This window comes from Myotis myotis, unplaced genomic scaffold, assembly GCF_014108235.1.
Source record: "Myotis myotis isolate mMyoMyo1 unplaced genomic scaffold, mMyoMyo1.p scaffold_m19_p_3, whole genome shotgun sequence".
Classification (NCBI taxonomy): Eukaryota; Metazoa; Chordata; class Mammalia; order Chiroptera; family Vespertilionidae; genus Myotis; species Myotis myotis.
In genome coordinates this window covers 186,727,189-186,750,897 of record NW_023416335.1, presented here as the reverse complement: position 1 = coordinate 186,750,897, position 23,709 = coordinate 186,727,189, and the positions used below count along the sequence as shown (strand labels likewise).

Genomic DNA, 23,709 nt, shown 5'->3' with positions numbered 1-23,709 from the left:
ACTATGGATCTCTTTCCTCATCTTGGGAGGTGAGGGGTGGGAGCAGGCCATCTCTCGGTGCTTTCCTTTTCTAAGGCCTCTATCTACATGTTTCTACTGACTTGAAGTCAGTGAGGCTGGCATTCAGTTACTTTATTTCTGTTACTGAGTATTTAAGAGACTACATCTCTGTGTTGTATTTCAAATTTATGTGAATTCCTCCAAGGTGCTACATTTTAAATTTCGCAGTTTATCTCTGGGGAAACTTGGATTCTCCCAAACTATAAACCATAAATGGTTTATATAGTTTGCTGACCATTACCCAAACTATGTATTTGTGTATATTTAGCCACAAATGTCAGTTTTCTTTCAAGTGCTTATTAAAGTTAAATCAAAATTTGATGGAAATTCTATAGACCATTTTCTTTTTTTTTTTTTTTTTTCCCCCAATGTCTTATGTCCACTGGTTATGCTTCTATGCATGCATACAAGTCCTTTAGTTGATCTCTTAAATAGACCATTTTCTAATCTCATCATCTAAAGAATAATTGAATTTATTGGTGATGATCATTATCATAACTATCTTACAGTGCTAAATGCTTTCATGAGGTTTACCTCACCTCACGTAGGGCTCACTACAGATCAGGAAACCCTTCTACGGATTCAGGTACATAACGTGCCCAAGAAGATATATTGTGTAAGGGGCAGAGTGTGGGTTGTCTGACCTTTAGCTACTTTGCTCTGTTGCTACTATCATCTTTATTAAGGAGTAACAATAAAATTATAAAGCACGTCAGTCATTTTGGGAATCCATCCGGGGTGCACAGGCAGAGGTAAATGCTTCTTTGCACCACTCTGCAGGGATGGCTTTCACAAAGCAAGGAAGTGGCACATACGGTAGGTTTCAGTGCAACTCTGTTCCATGTCACCTTGCGCAAGCCTCTGAACCCCTCTGAGCTCCAGGTTCATCCTCTGCAAAATGAAATCTTTGCACTAGAAGGTCTCAGAGGCCCCTTCTTAGTCCAATGATTCGAATGCTTCCTAATGTAAAGAAGTCTATGAAATGAGAAAGGAAAAGAGGAAGTGGAGGTGGGGTGGGGGAGCACCCAGCCCATCAGCAGAACATCTGGCCGGGGTTTTCACACCTTCCAGCTTGCCCACTGTTTCACAAAGAACAGGGTTTTGCTTGCTTGTTTCATTGATGTTGTCTTTGACTTTGGTTCTTTACACAGAAAAGTGAAATGGAGAATTAACAATTATATATATTTAACGAGGTTAAGGTGGACTGTGTCACATTATGGCTTTTTAAATGTGCTTACTGTTTGAGTTATCTCTATTTTCTACATTTGGTATAATTAATCCTATACACTGATGAGTTTTCACAGTGGAAACTTGACACCTCCAGGCCTGCTATTCAGTGAAACAATGACAAGGATTAGATGTGGTGAGGTGGAGACTTAATCATTTCCTCCTCAATTCAAACACCTAATTAAATTAAGATGGTTACTCATGGCATGAGTATGACATAGCACAAATCCATGTTTTCACTTGCAGATTCAGTGGAATTTCCAAGGTACTGAAAGTGAAATACACTTACGAACTGGCAACAATCTCAGGATAGAGCACACTGTCTGGTTCATTAATGCAGTTCCAAATAATATGAGGGCAAGGAAAGGTGAAACTCTCTGAGTTTACAGGAAACAAATCACCTGGTAAATTCAGAAAAAGGTAAGTTTCACGTCTCCTGGAGCATGGACTTTGAGTCTGATGGGTCAGAGATTCAAACTTTGGTTTGCTCTTGAATTAGTATGAAATTTAAGCAAGTTATTAACCTCATTGAGCCCAAGTTTTACCATCAGTAAATGGGAGTACTCATCTTTCTTTATGGGGTGGAAGAGTAGGAGAAAATATATGAAAAGTTCTAGGACAATACTGACCAATAGTAGATGTCCAATAACTATCCATTCCCTTCCTCTCCTCCCTTCCCTGCAATGCTGTCTGTTTTGTTGCTCAGCTCCGATGAAGAGGTAACTGACAGCCCAGGCACCAAATGCTTTCCCTTCTGCAGTGTTGACCCTGTCCACTCCTTCCTCCTTAAAAATAGATTTTGTTTCTTTGAGGAGTACAGAAGAGACATGAAGTCCTGGGAATTACAAAGATTGTTTATTAACGGAATCAACCTTAACATGGGACTGTCACTATTTTATTTCTTTAAAAAAGCTTCCACATGAACAATTTAATTTTAGATTCTATTTTTTGCTCCCTATCATAATTGAAGCCAGAGGTCACTCTGCAAGGATGAGAAAGGCACAGCTAATGGAGAGAATTCCCTCTGACTCTGGAGCAAAACACTGTGGGGACTTGACTCGTGTCCCAAAGTTGCCAGGTCGTGCATCTAGAAGCACAGACCACAGATATCAGATAAAAGAGGTAGAGACAAGGAGGTGGGGGAGAAATGTGGAAGTACCAGACAGAGGGGATTTCCATCGGAGAAGGACCTAGGGAAGTAAGCATCAGCATTCTCCAATCCCCCTCCCCACCTCTCACCCTCATCATCTCCACTCCCCAATGACTGGATGACTGATTCAGCCCTACTTTCCCCATATCTGGGGCTGCAGCTCTGGAGCAGGGCGTGGAGGGTCGGGCCACCTCTGAAGGACTGCCAACATTTCAGAGCCAGTCAGGGATTTGGTCTGCTTTGCTGCCTGCTTGGTGATTGGGCTTATTCAGGACATCCAAGTCTACCCTTGGGACCTCAGAGTTTCTGCGCTTTGGAGTCCTCCCTGGAGTCTCCGTATTCCCTAGTGACATGGAGGAACCTAGTGACATGGAGGAATCGCTGCTTTCTGGGGTCCTCAGGGCTGCTCTCTACCATCTCAGCTCCAGGAAGAACATCTGAAACTGCAAAGCTGTGTGAAAAGAACCAATCCAGTGCCTGAGAGGACAAGGCCTGGTTAGATACAACGAACACTACCATCAATCCCGAGGAGGGTCCAAATTACTGGAAACAGAATTCTTTAACATCTCCTTTGGTGGGGGAAACAGTACATTATTTCTTGTCCTTGCGTTCATAGTAATAGATACTCTTCTGACCCCGATTCATATGCAAAAGGAAGGAGAACTGAATCCTCCTTAAACTTTTCTCCACGTCTACTGTGTGAAGTCACTGTGCTAGGCATTTTCACAAATATTTATTTTAAGTAATCTTTAAAGAAAACTGCATTAAGGAAGCCACTATTAGGCAAAAGACTATACTGTAGTATCTCAACACATTTACCGTTTTAAATGAAGCATGAAAAAGTAGACAGAAGTAAAGCCTTTTTTTTTTTTTTTTTTAAATGACCACTTGCACTTAGAATATGTCCCTTTAAGAAAACCCACCTGAATTTTTACCAGCTCTGGCTGTGGAAACCAGAGAGTGGAACACAGCACAGAGCAATCGAGTGCTTATTGAATGAATCGATGTCGAAGTTTTAGTAGCAACAGGAGACCCATCTCTGGGTTTGCCAGTGTGGACTCCAATCTAGAATCCTGGGAGGTGATACCACTGACCCAGGAACAGGATGCTCAGAATGTGGGGCTAAAGGAAATTGCTCCCATGGGACATTCCCTCAAATGTTCTTCGGAGGCATTGTAGCTGTGCCGCCACCCCCACCCCCTACACAAGCCAGTACGTGACTTTAGTCGAATCACGAAACACTTCCGAGGCTTGCTGTCCTCCCTGTGTCCAGGATTCAAATGTAAAATTTCTAACACCAGGCCCGACTCATGGAAGGCACTCCACACAGGTTGGCTCTGTTTCTCAGTGGGCCTGTTTGTTCCTCCCCAAGGCCGCTCTCGTCCTGTGAGCTGAAGTTGGGCACTTACTGTGCTCCCACAAACTGGCCCAAATTTTTCTGCCACATTGACTTTGCCCGTCCGAGCTTCCACTGAGAGCAGAACCTTGATGTTGCTCGGAACATGCTTCCCTAAGAGCAAACGCATGCTCCCCCAAACAAGGAAGAGACCAATTTCAGTGCCAGGAAGACGCCAGCCGGGTTTGGCTTGGCTGTGACACGGTCATTTCCCATACATTGGCCTGTGTAGCACGATGGAGACTGCACCGTCCTCTGAGAATTTCACACATCTCACCAAAGGGTAAGATGATCTCCTTCCTGTGTTGGTGTCATATCTGGATCGGAAGGGATATTTTCTTGTAAATTGAACAAAGCAAAGCAATGGCAAACAAGAATGATGCCTGCCTGTGACTGACCCCTCGATGCCCCTTGCGTGGTCATTCCTGCCGTGAGAACCCAACAGGCTAGCCCTGATTTCAGGGGCTCTTGGGCTCTGTGGAAAGGGGTGACTATAGGAACTCCATGTGAGAACAGCCCACCTTCCCTCCACCTTGAGCAGGAGACCAGCTCAGGGTTTATCCGTCCCATCATCCCACAAGTTACCCTACAGCTAGAGTTTAATTACAGGCTCTGTTTAGAAAACATGCCGGTGGGGACATCCTTGAAAAAGGAAGCCAGTATTTCAGGGCATGCCTCAAGCACTTCTAATGGCGGCCAAGCTCAGACCAGTTCCTTTTGAAAGCCCATGGACCAGGTGTCCTAGCTGGGTCCACTTGGATTTTTCTAGAATCTAGCTCTTACTATTCAATGTTTCTCTCAGATGTAAAGATTTTATTTTTTATTTTTGGCAACAACAGCAATAACCTTTCGTTCTACCCATCTCACCACAGGAATTTAACAAGAGGTGCTTGTGCGTGGTAGAAATCCTATGCCTGTAGGACCGACGAGTAAATAACTGTGCATTCTATCCACCCTGCTTCCTCCTTATAGTTAGATCCCCTTGTAGGCGCTAAGGGAGGCTTTCCCTATGCGTTTCTCTTGTATCCCCAGAACATTCTTTAGTGGAAGGCAGTTTAATGTTTGACAGCTTTGAGCCACTTTTTTGCCCCTTTTCAACCAGTCTCTTTAAGTCTACTTAAAAACAGGAAACCACACATCTCCACCCCGGCACCACCCCGCCATCCTCCAGCACCATCCGTTTCAGTTTGGATCTATAGTCTTTTTGCCTCTGAGCCTGGCCAGATGCCTGCTCCCACCTGGTGGAAACCCCTCCGGACACTCCCCAGGGGTTGTACACGCAGCCCTTGTCCAGGACATTCAGGATTTGGTCTCCTGGGCTGCACGCACTCTCTCCTCTCTCACCGCGCTGTCCCTCCTGAGTCATTGCTACCATTCCTGGCTCTGACTTCCCCTTCTCTGCAGAACTGTTCCAGCAGCCTCCTTAGTACATTCTTATCATAAAGTTTGTTTTAAAGAGGAACTGCCCCTCTAAAAAGAGAATACACTGGAAAGGGCTGTAGCCTGTTCTCTGTGCCCACCTTGAGCCCCCCCCCCAACCCCCCAGTATTTCAACTTACATTCAATGTGCTTCACGGCTCTGTCCGGGGTGCCTCTGTCTCTCAACTCTGACTTCTGAGCACTGGCAGTTAGAACAGGAAGGAAGTTACTGAGAAAAAAAAAATGTTTTAAACCTACTAGAAGAGGAAACCCTGGGCTGTCTCAAATCCTGTTCTGCACGGCATATCTCTTGATCAGCGAACTCTGAGCAGCATTCTTGTCCCTTAATGGCACATGTGGGAGCATGACCGCCCATGTGAACATGGATATGTATGAATGTTCATGCAAGGGTGTGGAGGCTGCAGCCGGGAGTGCTATGAATAATTGAGCGATGCGGCTACAAATCAAGTCATTTCAGTGCAGGCGCTTACTGAGGCTCCTGGTCTAAAACCAGCAGCAATAATTCCCACAGGCTTCACTCTGTATCACTAACGTCTGTTCCTGCGGGGTCTCTGCCAGCTCCTTTATATCAGCCAGATTTGTTGAGAGTCTGCTGGCAGCGAATGTAGGGTGCTAGGAAGTTATGAACGTTAACGGCATATATTTGGCCCTACATTTTAAAATGTGTCCTCAAACAGATTTTTAGAGGTTTGTTGGACATAGTTTCAAGATGTAGCTCTGTATTGCAGGGCAACCAAATGTCATTTGTTGTCGTTTTCACTATATTTTTCCTTTAAATAAAAAAAAATGATAAAGCACTGCTTTTGATTAAACCTAGGAATGCAGATGACAAAGTAAAGTGAAACGTCTTTAATTCATACTTCTCTAACCCAGAATTTGTGAGAATTTCACAAGTACTAAAATTGACTTTGTACCATATTTGAGGAAATGGTTTGTGAAGTGATTTAAATGAGAAGACGTTGCAGGGGCCAAATTTAAACCATGGGAGGGAGCAAGCAGGGTTTAAACACCCAAACCACATTGACTCCACACATTTTCATAGCAGCCACCATTGATAAATTCTTATTCATGCTAATATCTCAGTATTCAGTATTTGCATCGTTTCAGTATGTTTAAAGCTGACTAGTTAAGCAGGCATATTTGGAGAGACTGACATTTGTTTTGTTGTCATTTAAATGCATTGCATTTTGTTCACTTGGCTTTATAAATTGTTGCCCCCAGATATACTTTATCTTTAGTCAATGGAACAGAAACAATCAAGGAGAAGGTGGTCATTGGATGGGAGGAAGGTGATTAATCTATAAAAATATAAAAAGGAAAACAGGATGTAAGTAAAGTCAGTAAAAGCATTGAAAAGCAAATGCAAATTTAGCAATACATTTCAAAGTGGTATAGGTGGAAGACAGCCCTTGAAAGAAAGCATTTGACTACTGTATTATAGATCAAAGCAAACCTAAGTTTACACAGAAGACCGTCAATTTTGCAGCTCAGGACTCTCAAGAGGAGACACGTTTCTTCTTCCGGTAGCATTGGCTGAGCTCCTCTTTCCTCCCAGGTACTGCTGTTCTCGGCACCAGTGACACAGCCGTGGACGACACACTAAATCTCTGTGCTCTTGTGGAAGGAGACAGACGATGAACAAATAGCACAGGTGGAATAAAGTATTTGAAACAAGAGAGATTTAAAAATTGGAATGAGATTTGTGACCTATGTGCTGCTTCTCCTGCCATTTTTCATGTGATTAGGGAAAAGATCTCACAAAGTTAAACAGGGTATTTTTTAATTTTTTTGCTAAGCCCAATATGTCCTCACAATTTTTCTTTTTTAACAATTAATTTAAAAAGTTTAATTTATTGGTGTGACACTGATTAAAATTATATAGGTTCCAGGTGTACAATTCTGTAATACATCATCTGTACATTGGATTGTGTGTTCACCAACCCCACGTCAAGTCTCCTTCCATCACCAGTTATCCCCGCTTTATCCTCTTCAACCTCCCCCACCCCCTTTCCCTCAGGTAATCACCATACGCCTCACAATTTTTCTTAATCCAGTGCTTTTGGCACAAACGTTGGAAGGTACAGAAGCCCCTAAAAATGCCTACAGAATCAGAATGTACATGTGGAGTGTGTGTTTATTGGGGGAGAAGAGAGCATTTATAACTCTCGCTAAGTTCTTAAAGGGGCCCAGGACCTTGAAAGGATTCAGGATTGCTAATTCAGAGCCTCTTCCTGATGCAGCAATGGAGGTTCGGTATGTTGGAGGACGACTGCCACGTTCTCCTAAAATATCTACCAGCATCACAGTCCAGGCAGGGATCACCTGCCATTTCTCAGGAAATCGCCATTTCTCATTTTCTTCTGTTGTGGTTCATTGTTCACCTGGATTTGTTAGGAGGGAAAACAGATTAAAAAGCTCCTTAAAGAAGATTAAATGGCAGACGTACTGACTGAGGTGTGCTGTGGACTGGGGCTCCCTTGCCCATGCCCAGCTTCTGCAATATGCCATGAACATGCTTGTCATGGTAGTAAGAAGGGTAGGAAGGACTTTGCCTTCTAATACCAAATGCAAATAACCAGAACTTGGAAATCTGCATAGGAATTTCCAGAAAAATAATCAAATCTTTGACTTTGATTTGATTTTTCAGCTTTTCTTTGCTGTTATAAGGATACCACAGTAAGGTAAATTCTAGGCGGATCTTTTATGGGGTGTTCCTTGGCCGTGAGCTTGAAAAAGTGACATGGGCTGCAGACTCCTGAGTCTTTCCCCTTTCTGCACGGCTGTATTTCTTGCAAGCTGCAAGTGCAGACAGTAAACGTTTAGAGAAGACTTTCTGCCTTGCAAGCTGTCTGTTCTGACATGTGTCCGGAGGCACAGACAACAGCCTGGGCTGGAGGGAGGAGCTGCAGTTCAGGCAGGCATCCCGACCTCCCGGCTCTGTCGTTGTCAGTGTGTCCCTGGGCCAGTGCTTTTCATTTCTGAGCCTCAGTTTTTACATCTGCAAAAGAGGAATGGCGTCAGCCTTTAGCGTTGCTGGAAGGTTGGAAATAATGTATGAGAAAGCATCTGACAGAGTTCTGACCTCAGAGCAAAGGCTTAATAAATGGTCCAGGCTAAGAAAATCATCGCCACCATTATTATTTCATGATTTTTCTCAGCACATTTTGTTCCTTATTTCTGCAGAGCAACTCTTAGCACGACTAGAAAAGAGCTGTTTTCCAGAAAGCAACAACAACAAAAAACTGCAACAAACAAAAAAAACCTCATTGATACAGATAACAGTACCAGGTATAATGGTTACCATATGGAAAGGGGGCTGGGGAGAGATTGAAGAGGGTAAAGAGGATTAAATATATGGTGACGGAAGGAGACTAAACTTTGGGTGATCAGCCGACAGTACAATATACAGATGCTGTGTTATAATAAGTTGAAACTTAGGTATTCTCATTAATCAATGTCACCCTCATAAATTTAACTTTAAAAATACATAAATAATAAACTGAAAAAGAAGAGTTGTTTTCATTGAAGCACTCACAATCAGCCGGCATAAATCTCAAATATTACTTCCTCCTTCTTTGAAGCTTCCCTCGGCTGATTAAAAAAGAGTGTGTGTTTTTTCTGAACTCCTAGAGTGTTCATTGTTTATACAATGTAATTTGGTGCTTTAGTAAACACTGCCTTGTATTATTAGGTAATTATTATTAGGCTTATGTGTTCACACAAATATAAAGCCCATGAGGAAAGGGCTGTGTCTTACATACCTTGAATTCCTGGGAGTGCCTTGACTGAATCCTGCCAGACTTTGAGTAAAATTCTTCTGCCTGCATTCTTCCCTCTTCCCCTCCCCCTCCACCTCGTTCCTCTGGTGATACCGTTGCCTTGGGGAAGAATAAGTATGGTCATGTGTTTGCAGGGGTTACTGACACCAACTTTACTTTTCATATAGATGACATATTAAACTACATTATGCAAGTTTTCATAGCCTTGGCATAAAGGTTCATTTCTAAATACAAATCTCCTGTTGGGTGTGTAACTTGCAAATATTTTCTTCCAGTATGTAATTTGTCATTTTATTCTCTTATGGGTTTTTTAGATAGCAAAAGTTTTGAATTTTGATGAAGCCAAAAATATTCACTTTTTCCTGTTACAAGTTGTACTCTCACTGGCAAATCTAAGACTTCTTTGGTTAGTTCAAGGCCCTGGAGATTTTCTCTTATTGTTTCTAAAAGGTTATAGTTTCACATTTTCCATAGTAGTCTGATACATTTTGAGCTAGCTCTTATGCAAGGTGTGAGATTTAGGTGTGGAGTTTTAGGTGCATGAAGTGTGAGACTTCGTTGTTCATTCTCCAGCTCCAGTTGTTGAACAGGCTGTCAGTGTCCCGTCAATTTATTTTATACCTTTGTCAAAAATTAACTGGGCACATTTGTGTGGGTCTATACCTAGGTTCTCTATTCTGTTTCATTGCTTGTGTGTCTACCCTATGTCAGTACTACACTGTCCTGACTACTGTAGCTATATAGAAAGCCTTAGTATTAGGAAGAGTGATTCCTTCCCACTATACTTTTTTCTTTTGGCTATTTCTACAGTTTCTGTTTTCATATAAATTTTAGAATAAACTTATCTTTGCAAAAAGTTTGCTGAAAATTTTATAAGAAATTGCAATAAAGGAGAATTGGTATCTTTAATATGTAGAGTCTTCTAATCAATAAATATGGTATAGCTCTCCAATTATTTAGGTCTTCTTTGATCTCTTTAATCATCTCTTTGTAGTTTTTAATCATATAAATCCTGCACATGTTCTGTTAGATTTACACCTAAGTATTTTATTTTATTTAGAGCAATTATAAATGGCACTACTTTTATTATTGTTATTTTTAATTTAAACAGGATATATTAGAATTTATTTACACATGAGAACAAATGTTTCCCCTTCAAACTTGTCATATGTGGAGGTTATTTGCCCATTTCAATCATCTTTTTCTTTCATTTTTTAAAAAACTGAGGTATAATTGACATTATAACATTATATGAATTTCAGGTATACAGCATCATTAATGACTCAATATTTGCATATATTGCAAAATGATCACCACAATAAACCTAGTTACCATCTGTCACCATACATACAATTTTTTTCTTGTTATGAAAACTTTTAAGTTCTATTCTCATAGCAACTTTCAAATGTGCAATACTGGAGTATTATTACAATCTTTGTCTTGTTTTGGTGTCAAAAATTTCCGTGTTGTTAAAACTGACCTCATGAAATGAGTTAGGAAATCCTCCCTCCTCTCTATATTCTCAAAGAGAAGATCATATTTTTAATTTATGTTATTTTTTCAAGATTCACAATTTGCTCTGGAGAATCCATTACCACAGTAGCATATGAAGGGGAAGAGGGGCCAGCCTTGTGCATTGCTTCTTCACATTAGTGCCTTCCCCTCTGGAGTCCACTGTGCTTTAGTTAGAGTTGGAAGCTCAGTTTAGGAGGTTCCAAATGTGGAGGAAATGTGACTTTGATGTGTATCTTTCCCCTCACTGGTATTTTAAGCAACACTAAAGAGAGATTAGAGATTAGCACTTGGGTAAGCAGCTTATAGGACAGCTAAAGTTTTAATCACGTTCTAGTTACTTAGTACCCGCCTTTTAACTTTTTTCCTGTATATAACTAATAATACTTTCCCATCTGCCAGAAGGGATCAAAAACCAAGGATTATAGAGCTAAGGAATATAGATTTCTTTTTTTAAAAAATGCTTTTATATTTAGTTTCAAATTTTACAAACAGTAAAACGCACTCTTCTGTGGTATACCATTCTTTGAGTTTTGACGAATGCATAGAGTTGTATATCAGCCACTACAATCAAGATACCAAATAGTTCCATCACCCTTCAAAAATCCCTTGTATTTTCCCTTTATAGTCAACCCTGGCCACCACTGATCTGTTCTCTAACCCTATCGTTTTGCCTTTTCCAAAGGTCATAAATGAAAACAGACAGTATAGAGACTTTTGACTGGATTCTTTTACTTAATAAAATCTGTTTAATATTCATCTATGTCATTATATCTATCAATTTATTCTTCTTCTTTTTTTTTCTTTTTTGGATCAGCAAGTTTTCTGAGCAAGCTTATTTCTCATGTCTGTGAAATCTTTGTGTCCAGCACACCCAAAGTTTTACCAGAGAAGTTCCTTGGTGATTCATCACCTTGTTTAGAGCAATATGACCACATTACTTGGTTGATGAGATTGAAGATAGACAACTGACCAAAAGCCAGGCACCTACTAGCCAGCAACGAAGGGTAGAAGAGCTCTCTCTAACAGAGGCTGTGTAAAGTGACTGCTGATTGGCCAGCCTACTCAGATCCTCTAAGTAGTGTCAGAATGAGCAGCCACTTGGAACTGGGAACAGTGGTTGCATTCCCTGAAGGTACAAGATGACCAGATCTTTAGAACTTCACAGTGGTTTGAGCAATGTTTCATTCTCCACAAAGCCCTACTGAGGGTGGTTGAGTTCCTGCTTTCATACTTCCCCTTGTACCTCATACTTTTGCTCTTTCCACTATTCTTGGTTTCTAGATGTTCAAAAATTCCTTCTGTTATCATTTCCTTACTATTTCAAGAACTTGGTGTATCATTCACTTTAGGATAGTTTTTCAAATGAAATTCTTGACCTTTTCATACACCGGCTACCCCTCACTCTCCACGCTCCTAGATCTCCCTTAGAGGAACAAGAGTTATGACAAAGTACTGCCACCTCCACCCGCCACCCTCCCCCCCCTCCCCCCCGCCCCCGCGCCAACTGAGAATCACTGGGCTACAAATCCTGTTACAAATAAATGTGGTTTATGTCTCTCAGGAGTGTCAGAACAGCAAAAAAATTGAGAATGCTGGCATGCTAAATCATTCATCTTACATATGAGGAGACTGAGACTCAAAGAGGTGGCAGTGTTTTCACAGAGCAGAGAGGTGGTCAAACCAAGCCTACACAAGGGTTTAGAATAGCACTTCTCAAACATCAGTGTGCAAACAAATCACTTGGTACCTTACAAAAATGCAGATTCTGATGCAGTAAGTCTGGAGGAGGGGCTGAGATCCTGAATTTCTTACCAGTGCCCAGGTGGTGCCAATGCTATTACACTTTGAATGTAACATTATTGTTGTTTCCACTGCCTTTGTGAATTGCAGTCCTTCATTCTCAAAGGGATGAAGAATGTGTGAGGATTTGACAGGTAAGCATGTAAATATCCATATGCCTGGTGTGTAGAAAGGAGCAGAGGAAGATGGGAATGGGAATGGAGACACAGAGGAGGACATGGAAGGACCCATCCAGAGACAAAACACTATGCAGGCTCTGCCTTCAAAACTACCATAAATTTGCTAAGGACCAATGGGGAAAGTGTATAAAAACAACAACCCCAGTAAGCTCTTTAGCTGCCCATGTAATCTTGTTGGGGCTGCACCTTAAGAATCTTTTCCTGCCCAGGAAGGAGTAGTAACAATTTAGAGAAGGCACACTGCAGGTCACTGGCAAGGCATCAGAGTGGCCAGCAACACATGCTTCTTGGTCCATGTCTGCTTAGCTGTTGTAGAGTAGAAAGGTGTTCCCAGTCTTAGGCCTTGCTTCTAGCTCTACTATTAACTTGTATGCAGTCTTGAATAAGTCACTTAATTTCTGTATGACAAAATTTTCAGACATTAATGACACTGGCATATGGGCTAGGTCCCTTTAAAAACTACATAAAGTGACGTACAAATTAATACTAGTGGCTTAATGCAATTGAAGGACTGAAGCCAGGGTTCCACTGACCTGAGCCTCACACACTGAAGCCTTTGGGTATGAAGATGCAGCAATCAATTCTCCAATATGTGTCAACAGTGACGAGTTCCCAGCTATCACTTGGGCTCTTTCTCTGTCAAGTATTACTGAGTTTTATGTTATTTCTGCTTGGTGGTCCTGCCTCTCTGAGGAAATGCATACAATACCAATTAGGAAAAGATACTGTATATTTCTCAGTGTCACTGCTCACATGTTCAGTGTCTCTACTACAGTAGGGGGCACTGTGGTTCACTCCCTTCTTTTCAGTAAAGTCTCATAAAATTATGTCATGGTGTGTGTGTGTGTGTGTGTGAGAGAGAGAGAGAGAGAGAGAGAGAGAGAGAGAGAGAGAGAGAGAGGGAGGGTGGGAGGGAGAGAGAGAGAAAGAGAGAGATTACATACAAGGTGGGGCAAAAGTATTATGCAGAACATAGAGTTTACTCTTTTATTATTTATTCATTATTGTATTATTTTCCATACGAACCAGCATAAACCTACTTTTGCCCCACCTTGTACATGGGTGAGTGCGTGTCAGGAAAGGGAAGGCATGGAGAGGAGCAAGGACTAAAGGTGGGACTGGAGATGGCCAAAAGATATTGAAGCATAAATTGCAAATCCACTCTTGGATATAACACTGTGTGTGTTTGTGAACTTGATACCTATTTATTGAGGAGAGAGAGAGCCCAAGTCAGTTTTGTAAGAGTATCCAATGACCAGAGAACTCCTAAGCCTCTCCCCATCTCATCCCATTTCTTTGCATCTGCGCTGGGGCTCTAATCTGATGAAGGTGGGATTAGATGGCCTGAGGGTATTACAGAGAGTAAATCAGGATGCAAAAATCCTTTATTCATCTACTGTGAAGAAGGCAACTGGACGGCTTCTCGGAGCAACATCCAGCTCAACTTCTGGTAAGTGTAAGCATGGTGTACAATCAAAGGGCTTTGGGAGTGGGGTGGGGGTGGATAGGGCTCTAAAACAAAGAATGGAAGAAGAGAGCACCCTGAACCCCTGGGCCTGGATTGGCCCTGGGAATGAAAACGGAAGAAAACATTACGGAAATGCACCCAAACTTCCTCATAATGCCATGTGATAAGCTAATAAAAGAAACTTGAGTATTGCAAGGTCCCTGCAAACCTTGATTACAAAATTTATTTAGAAGAACCGCCCCCCCTTTTTTGTGTTTGTGTGTGTATGGCTCCATAGAAAACAGTTTTCTGGGAAAGCAGTGGTCTGAGCACTAAATGACCACAGAGCAAGCAGGTCTTGACTCCCAGGATGTGCTTGAAAACTTGGCTCAGGCACCCAGAGGCTGGAGAGAAGGAGCCAGAGCCATCATGGGAATGACTTACCGCAGTGCAGTGTGGGTGGCTTACCCTGCTCCCTCTGAGGTCAAAGTGTTTGTGTGTTCCAATGTGAAGCAAGGTACTTGATGGATTTTTGTTTTTGTTTTTTCATGGCTTTGGTTGGGTTTCCTTATTTCTCAAATTATTTAATTCTCTCTGCTTCAGCAGGACCCTGGGTGACATTTATGGGCCCAACTCCCCTGGAGGAAACAGTACTCCTGTACCTACTGCTTCCCCCCTATCTCTTACTCCATCAACAATGAAATTGCCTATCTGCCCATACCTTTGCTGAGGAAACTGGAAGTCTGGGGTGATAATAGCAGCATCAGAAAGGTTGACCCAAGAAGCCTCTGGAACTGTTTTTCCTTAGCTGGAATTTATGGAGGACCATCCTCTGTAGCTTCCTGCAGCTTCCTGCTGCCTTGGTCTAATCCCAGCTGCTTCCCTACAAAATTTTGCCTTGAAATATTACATCATTCCATTCACTTATTTCTGCAGGAGAGTAGTTTTTAAGCTTCAAATGTGGGAGAGCTAACATTGCTTAAAAAACAGGAATATATTCTGCTTCACATAGGAATGGATTGTTTGATACTTTTAGAGGCAAAAATGTGAAATGTCCTCTTATTGTCAAAATCAAGTCTGATACTAGATTCGGGGTCATTTAGCTCCAGGGATGCCCCTGGAATTCATAGCAAAGCATGGTCGGGATAAGTTCAGCCTTCGGTGATACCTGTGACAGGCAGGAGTGACTTCCTATATAGGAAATGGTCATATTTGTTCTGTCCCTCCCAAAGGTTCTACAGGGAGAGCTGGAGGGCAGATATCAGACAGAAACACTCTAGGGGTTGTGATTGTCCTAGGTACTTAAAAGAAATATTGTACACGAGGCACACACAATAAACACAATGACAATTATGATCCATTGTGCAAATCCTTAGGGCTATGAAGATCCAGGGATTAACCAGGCAACTGTGATGTAACTTTTTGTGAGAATATATCTATCTAAAAGCCAGAATGATCAGTCAACCAGTCGCTATGATGCTCACTGACCACCAGGGGGCAGATGCTCAATGCCGGAACTGCCTCCTGCTGGTCAATGTGCTCTCACAGCCAACCTCGCTCAGCTGGCCAACCTACCCCGATCCCCCCCATCCCTCCCCTTGTTCCCCATGCCCGAATTTGTACTCCAAGCCTCTAGTTCTTTATATAATGCATCACACTTTGAGTAAGACATGAACTCTGTCCAAGCTTAGAGTTGCAACTTCAAAATTATATAAACATGCAAAAGAAACTTAGAAGAAAAAATAAGTAATCAGGAGGAAGTAGAAGTCAAGTGCCGTTTTAAAATTCTTTGGCATTAACGTTAGGGGGCTCAAAAGTATCCAAGGAGGGCAGAATTTCTTCTAAGACAGAAACCAGGAATAAGTTAATAGTTGGGGCATTTGAGGGAGACAGAGGATCGCTCAGTAAGAGCAGATGACAATCTCCTCTTGGGTGCATGACCAGGGCTCTTCAGCCTGTGGCCCAAGAAAAGCTGAACCTGTGTCGCAACCATAGATTTGTTTGCACGGCTTCCTCGACTCCCAGAAGGTCTCGTATCTAGTTACTCTTTTTTTGGTACTTTTCACCAAATACTCCATTTACATTATCTCATTTAATTTTCTCTATGACCCAAAAAAGAAGGTATTATTTAATTCATTTTACAGATAGACTTAAGCTCAGAGAAGTTATGCAACTTATTCAAGGTCACTTTGCCAGTTTTGTAGAGCAGGAATTTGAAGCTGTGTTTATTTGATTCTAAAGCACCTACTGTTTACACTATATTGCCCCCAAAGGTTAATTTGACTAATTTGGTTTATCTTAGGCCCTCATATTACAGGTTCTAGATCTAACATAGTAGGATCCTAGTTAGCATTGTCAGATGAAATAGAAGATTCGCAGTTAAATTTGAATCTCAGATAAACAACAACATTTTAAGTATAAGCATATTCCAAATATTTAATGGTACATAGTTATACCCCAAAATTATTTGTTGTTTATCTGAAATTTAAATTTAACTGAGTGCCCTATATTTTCACTTGCTAAACCTGAAAATCCTAATTTTAGTAGGTTCCCCAGATGAGAGAAAAGAAAGTTTGTGGTTTCTGACTATTGTGAAAGAATTGGGAAGTCATAAAAGCCTGATCTGCGAGAAATTCTCTAGTTTATCTCCATGGCTTTGGCAGAACTGGGATGTGCCAGTTGCTGGTGGCACACTCTGATGCCACTGGTGATTCCCATGGCCTGAACCACACTTCGGAGAGGCACCGACATTGCCTGTTTGCTGGGGCAGGAGAGTGCTAGCAGCACAAGAATTGGATTCAGTGAGCAGAGGAGCTGGGAGGGCACTTCCTAAGCCACTGGGGGCTTTGTAAAGTGAAGATCCGCTGATGCCTTCTCTATGGTTTGATGCAGAAGGTCACAGGGTCAGACTCTGTGGGGGCAGAGTTTTAGTCCAATTCAGGGTTTTAGTCCAATTTCTTCATTTGTTTATTTACTCATTTGACAAATATACATGGCATACGTAGTAAAGGCCAGGTACTGTTGTTGGTTCTGGGATCACAGAAATCAACAAAAACTGGAAAAGCAGCCCATATTCCAAAGGGGGATTAAGACAAAATCCTTGTCATGAGTAGGTCATCCAGGGGTCTGGCCAGGTTCACCATCTCTGGTTCCAGCTCACAAACTAGTCAATGTGTTTCTTTGAACAACTTGAAAACTGGCAGGACAGGATGAAAGTAGTAAGTTGGAAAAAAAATATCTTGGTGGTAAGGATTTAAAATGATTTTGAAAGTAATAAGAAAAAGTTGATGAAGTTATACAACATAATATTTGAGGGATGTGCAGTGTGGTAGAAAGAGAAATAAAAGGCTAGCACAAGCCAAAGATTGTCCAGGAGAATTGAAGCTAAGGATATTAGCATAAATCTATAATGGGTGAAACAAAGAATTCAATGAAAACAAAGCTTCCAGGTAGTGGATTATGAAAGAGGTTGGCTCAAGATGAGGGATTAAGGCTATTTGGGAGTTCTTTGGAGCTTTTCAGGATCTTCCTTCCTAAGGTAAATATTATCAACTTTTTTGATGGAAAAGAAAAATTTTTTTAGCTTAGCATGTTTGTTTTTTAAATATACCTTTGTTAATCATGTTCTTTGATTTATACTTGAAGAGTGACAATGCACATTTCTACAGCTAAAATGAATGTCTGGGAAAACCATATTAGATAGGCCCATGATTTGGATAGGAAAAAATGTCAAAAATTTCTGAGAAATGTGTAGCTGAAGAACCTCATGTCTGGATATGAAGTTAAATCACAAACTTACTACTTAATTACTCTGCATCGATTTTCGTGTGTGTGTGTGTGTGTGTGTGTGTGTGTGTGTGTGTTGGGATGTATTGTATACTTTCATGGGCATTGGTAACCCTGATTCAGAGCTACACCTGTCCAGACAATTACATTTCCACACCATCACTGCCTCCTCCCTGCCAGCTCTGAACTAGGAGAGAAGTCTCTAGATCATGTGAGGATTAAATAAAGTAAAGACTATAAAGAACAAAGGCCATAACAATGGGTCAGCAAACATTTAGAGTCTGATTATTTTGCAGCTGGGTGGAAAAATGTGTAAAGCTTAAATAATATGATAATATGTCAGGGCTGTAAAGACTGTAGATATCATTTAGTGCATTCTCCTCCCTTTACATATAATGAGACTGGTGATCACAGAGCGGCAGTAGGCCATTCCAGAAAATCACATGGAAAGCTAGTGGCTGATTTACTAGAACAACATATCTACCTAGATTCTTGAAATCTATTGGTTGTCAATTTGTATTCCACTATATTGAGTGTCTCCATCAATTTATACTGTGATTTATTTAAAATATCTTTAAAAGATGATAACTTCTCCCCTATTGGGCCAACACAAAATACTTAAGCTTCTTTATCACGGTGCTTTTTCTTTCCCAGTTTACAGCAAAGGTCAACTAAGCAACTGTCCTCATACCTTGAAGGGTCTTTTCTTCTCTCACAGTTTAAGGGGCCTGAAGAAGAAACATCGGCCACCAAAGGACCATAAAAATGAGTGACAATACTACTTTGGTTCCGCCAGCTTCAAACCAGGGTCCCACCACCCCACGCAAAGGGCCCCCAAAATTCAAGCAGAGGCAGACTCGCCAATTCAAGAGCAAGCCTCCTAAGAAAGGTGTGAAAGGGTAAGACAAGGATGAAAAATAAGACTTCCTATTGTTTCTTTTCTCCCATAAGACTGCTTTGTTGTTGTTGTTTTAAATTAAATTTATTGGGTGACTGGATAACAGGATCATATAGGTCTCAAGTATATTGCACTGTGTGCTCACCACCCAAGTCAAATCTTCTCCCGTCACCCTATATTAGGCCCTCTTTTCCTCCCATCCTCCCACCCCTTCCCTTGGCAACCACCACACTGATGTCTGTGTCCACGAGTTTCAGTTTTATGAGTGAAATCATATGGTTCTTAGCTTTTTCTTCTAAGCTTATTTCACTTTGCATAATATCCTCAAGGTCTATCTGTGTTGTCTCAAATGGCAGGATCTCATCTTTTCTTATGGCTGAGTAGTAGTCCATGGTGTATATGTGCCACATCTACTTTTGAGATTTAATGCTCACCATTAAGCAAACTTACAAAAATTTCCACCCCATCTTCTATTTTCCTCTCTGCCACAATCTTTGCTGAGTCATACTTTTAGCCCTGGAATACTTTCTCTCTCAGCTCTCAGGTCTAAGGCCAAATATAACATGGCAAATGGAGCCATTCACAATGACCTTTGACTTGACCTCCCTGGCTTTTCTTCTTGACCACTCCCTTTCACCAATATACCCCATGCTTTCATTAGGGTTACAGAACCACTGGCCATTTCCAGAAATCACACTTTATTTTTATGGCTTCAATCTTATGTCTTAAGTTCTTTGTTTTTCTCTTTCTCTCCTTGGCAATGTCTTATTTTTCAACACACACTCATAAGTTAATTTCTTTTTGAAGCTGTTACTGACTCTCTTAGACAAATGTTATCATTAATTCCTTGCTTGCCTTTTGTACATTCAGCTATCATAATGTTTATTATTTTGTATTACATTTATTTGTTTTCATTTGTTTCTTGAGACAGAGCTCACTCAGAGAAAATTATTTATTTTTTCTCTCTCCTCCCTGAGCCTAACACAGTGTCTGGCACATAGAAGATGCCTAATACGATACTTTCGGGTAACTAAACAAATGAATAAACTAATCAGTTTAATTCCTTTCATATTGCTTTTTTTCATTCCAATTTCTATTTTTAAAAGTGAGGCTTGGCTAAAATTGCCCCACTGATCATTCTTTCTGGCCCTTGATTGTTTCAGGTTAATTTTTTACCCTGGGGAAAATATCTCTCCATGGGACACACTGTTTAAAACCTGCCTGAGTATTATTTTCTTTACCTTAATTCAATGCAAACATAAGAAGTTTTTCAAATATAAAAGCTTAAGCCTCTTCTTCCCTCCTTGAGTTAGGAAACTTTCCACATGAGTCATTCCAGGACCCTTTTGTTCTGATCTCAGCTAATTTTTATTTTTTCCATAGGTTTGGAGATGACATTCCAGGCATGGAAGGGCTGGGAACAGGTGAGACATTCAGAGACTAAAGTGAGGACATTACACTTGAAGTTTCATCTTCTTATCTGCTTCAGGCCAGTTGAAAGTTACCAGAAAAACCTAAGGCAGCAGTTCCTTTGAAGACCGAAAAATGCGGGGTTTTATTTTTGATCTCCTAAGTAGTAGTTAGAATGTGTGTGCCAAGAGGCAAACACTCTGAAAGAAATCAGGTTAGGCCCCATGTTTGTTTAATGAATTCTCTTGTCTTGTTCAACAACTATTGAGAGACTGTAATGGTGAATTGCAGACTTGTTACAAAGATTCTCAGTTAGTCTAGACCAGCTTCTTTCTTTTTCGGAAGAGAAAGCTGAGACACAGCGGAATTAAGTGACAATCAGAGGCCACAAGTGAGGTATTGGAAACAAGGGTGGGGCCCGGAGAGCATTTCTACTCTGGCAGGCCAACCACTCCCTCAAGTGCTTCCTCTTTTCACACATTCTCTGGCACCCGGAACAGGGCCCCACACACTGAAAGTATACAATGCAATATTTTTTTTCATTGCCTAGCGTTTTTATTCATTGAATAATGAATGCAAATTACTGCCTATTCTTTTAAAAAAATTAATAGGCTTTATTTTTTAGAGCAGTTTGAGATTTACAGGAAATTTAAGTAGAAAGTACAGAGTTCCTATACACACCCTCTGCTCCCCTCCTCCCCTGTACGTAGTTTTTCTTATTATTAATGACTTGCATTTGTTACAATTGATGAATCAATAGCGACACATTATTATTAACTAAAGTCCATAGCTTACATTAGGATTCAGTCTCTGTGTTGTTGTCCAGTTCTTTAGGCTTTGAAAAATGCGCAATGCCACATATGTAACATTACAGGTTCATACAGAAGAGTTTCACTGTCCCCCAAGTCCCCTGTGCTCTGTTTATCCTCACCCCCCAAATACGCCTAACAACCAATAATCTTTTTACTGTCTTCATAGGTTTGCCTTTTCCAGATTGTCATATAGTTAGAGACATACAGTATGTAGCTTTTCCAGACTTCTTGCAGTTAGAAGTATTCTTTCACTTAAGGTTCCTCCATGTCTTTACATGGCTGATAGCACATTTCTTTTTATCACTGAATAATATTTCACTGCATGGTTGTATCACAGTTTATTTATCCTATTGAAAGACATCCTGGTTGCTTCCAAGATTTGACAATTATAAATAAAGCAGCTATAGACATCCTTGTGCAGGTATTTGTGTAGACATGAGTTTTCAACTCATCCAATACACTTTTTGTTTAATCCTCATTGGAGGACATTTTGTTGTTGTTGTTGTTGTTGTTTTTTATTGATTTGAGAGAGAATGAGAGAGAGAGAGAGAGAGAGAGAGAGAGAGAGAATATCAATGTGAGAGAGAAACATCAATGGGTTGCTGGTTGCCTCCTATAAGAGCCCAGATCAGGAATCGAACCTATAACCTGGATATGTGCCCTGACTGGGAACCTGTAAGCTTTTGGTACACAAGATGATGCTCCAACCCACTGAGCTACACTGACCTGGGTTCATCCAATACACTGCTTAAAAAAAAATCTATACTAATAAAAGCCTAGGTGGTCCTTGTGCACGACATTGTCACAAGATGGCCACCACAAGATGGCTCTGTGCACAGTGGAGGTGGGCCCAGTGGCTGCTCCACATGGTGAGACCTGGGGGGTCTTGGGGCTCCACGCAACACAGAGGAGGCCGGTCCCAGTGGAGAAGGCAGGCCGTGGCAGGGGAGGGTAGTTGTGGGTATCAGGGGAGCAGTTAGGCATCAATCAGGCCAGCAGGGGAGAGGTTAGGGGGTGATCAGGCTGAAGGCAGAAGCGGTTAGGAGTAATCAGTCAGGCAGGCTGGCAAGTGCTTAGGAGCCAGTGGTCCCAGATTGTGAGAGGGTACAGGCCAGACTGAGGGACATGTCCACCTCCCCCATGAACTAATTTTGTGCACTGGGCTTCTAGTGTGTATATATATATATATATTGATTTCAGAGAGGAAGGGGGAGGGAGAGAGAGAGAGAGAAACATCAATGATGAAACATCAATTGGCTGTTTCCTGCAAGCTCCCCACTGGGGATTGAGCCCACAAGGGCATGTGCCCTTGACCAGAAGCAAACCTGGGACCCTTCAGTCCACAGGCTGATGCTCTATCCACTGAATCAAACCATCTAGATCTCCAGTACACTTTTGATAAATGCTGGTATTCATAGCAATGAGTGTCCTTACCAGGCAATTCTCAGTGTATTTGCTTTTTGCAATTAGATGTCACTTCTGGAATCTCAAATAAATTTTATAGAGCTCATGTGTTATTTTCCTAAATCAACTGCTTCTATATTTTGACCAGATATATTTAAGACTAGTAAATCCACTCTGGAAGATACCTTTAACTCTGCTAACATATTTGGAATAATAGAAAGAGGTTTACACTAGAAGAAGGTTGAAGCCTTTGATTTGGTTCTAGCCCCATTTCTGCAACTATGCAATTTTTTGCTAGATGTTTACTCTTTCTGGGTATCTACCAGCTTCTCGGTGACCTGGGGACAATAATAATTTATTTCTGGATTCAAGGGACTGGATTAGACGATCCCTTGAAATCACTTCTCAATATGAGTTGGATGTAGGCATTTCAAAATGTAAAGGAGCTGAGGAATAAGTCAGAGAAGCCCAAGGAACCCACCTGGATTGGTAGGGAGTCAGAAGGCTATGGGTTTCCAGACCATGGGTGCTTAAAGCGCTCTTATTTCTCATTTTAACCCTTGACCTGACTAGAATTCTACTTCTGGTCCCTCCTTAATGGTTGTGCTTTGGGGAGGTCTTGGGTGTTCAGTGAGATGTACCCCTATAGGGTAGCCCCAGTCAAAAGCCTTGGGTCACCTGCCCAAAAGAAGATGCAGAATATAGCCAACAAAGATATCTGGAGGAGTGTGTTCTGGGGCCATAGGAGCCCTCAAAGGATTAATTAAGCAATTGGTCTGATCCTCTGGGTCTCAGGGACATTTTAGATAACTTCCCAGTCACCTGGACAATGAATAGGAGAGAGGAGGAGGTATCCTCTGCCTGAAGGATGTCTTTTTGAGCAGAAAAGGCTCTCCTGGGGGTGAGGCTGACTTATAAATTCTTCTTCCCTTTCTTGCAGATATTACAGTGATTTGCCTTTGGGAGGCATTCAGCCACCTGGAGTTGCATGAGCTCGCTCAGTTTGGGATCATCTGAGGCACTCTCAACAGCATCTGCTATAACTTTGATTTCTTTTTCCCTATTGAGTCTTGAAATGCAGTCTTGTTCAGAAGTGGTTCCTTTTTCCTATGCAGTCATTTCTTATAAGTTTCTATTAAGAGTTCTAGTGTCAGACTCTCTCATAGAGTACAGTTTAGCTCAGAATAGTGGAGAAACATCAACTTTTGTTAGGGCATTTCAAACCTGACTACATTTTCCTATCAGCTGTGCGAAGTCATAAATATTTCTCTAAATATTTGTTTGTTACGTCCTTCAAATCTATTTTTGCTAGGCATTCTTTATGATTAGTAAGTAATAGGCTTCTAAAATAACATTTATGTCACTCACCTCCCCTTCTCATTTAATAAAGAAAATATTTACTTTGA

General features: G+C 41.3%; 2 protein-coding genes across 5 annotated transcripts in view; one reads left to right on the top strand and one right to left on the bottom strand.

Annotated features, from left to right (window-relative positions):
• The window catches only part of ARHGDIB (Rho GDP dissociation inhibitor beta), a 19,542-nt gene extending 13,991 nt beyond the window's left edge, over positions 1–5,551 (bottom strand). For both annotated transcript variants that reach the window (XM_036298443.1, XM_036298445.1), the window contains exon 1: positions 5,393–5,551. The gene's annotated coding sequence lies outside the window, so the exon portion shown is untranslated. The remainder of the gene's footprint in view (positions 1–5,392) is intronic.
• On the top strand, positions 3,978–23,709 carry PDE6H (phosphodiesterase 6H). 3 transcript variants are annotated; one of them, XM_036298448.1, is made up of 5 exons: positions 4,004–4,116; positions 12,458–12,501; positions 18,498–18,678; positions 20,061–20,101; positions 23,244–23,709. In XM_036298448.1, the coding sequence occupies exons 3-5, from the start codon at positions 18,545–18,547 to the stop codon at positions 23,318–23,320; spliced, it is 252 nt and encodes an 83-aa protein (XP_036154341.1). In that variant the 5' UTR covers positions 4,004–4,116; positions 12,458–12,501; positions 18,498–18,544; the 3' UTR covers positions 23,321–23,709. The 3 variants fall into 3 exon arrangements, with proteins under 3 accessions (XP_036154340.1, XP_036154341.1, XP_036154339.1); XM_036298447.1 differs by lacking the exon at positions 12,458–12,501 and having other exon boundaries at positions 3,978–4,116; positions 18,434–18,678; XM_036298446.1 differs by lacking the exon at positions 12,458–12,501 and having other exon boundaries at positions 4,013–4,116.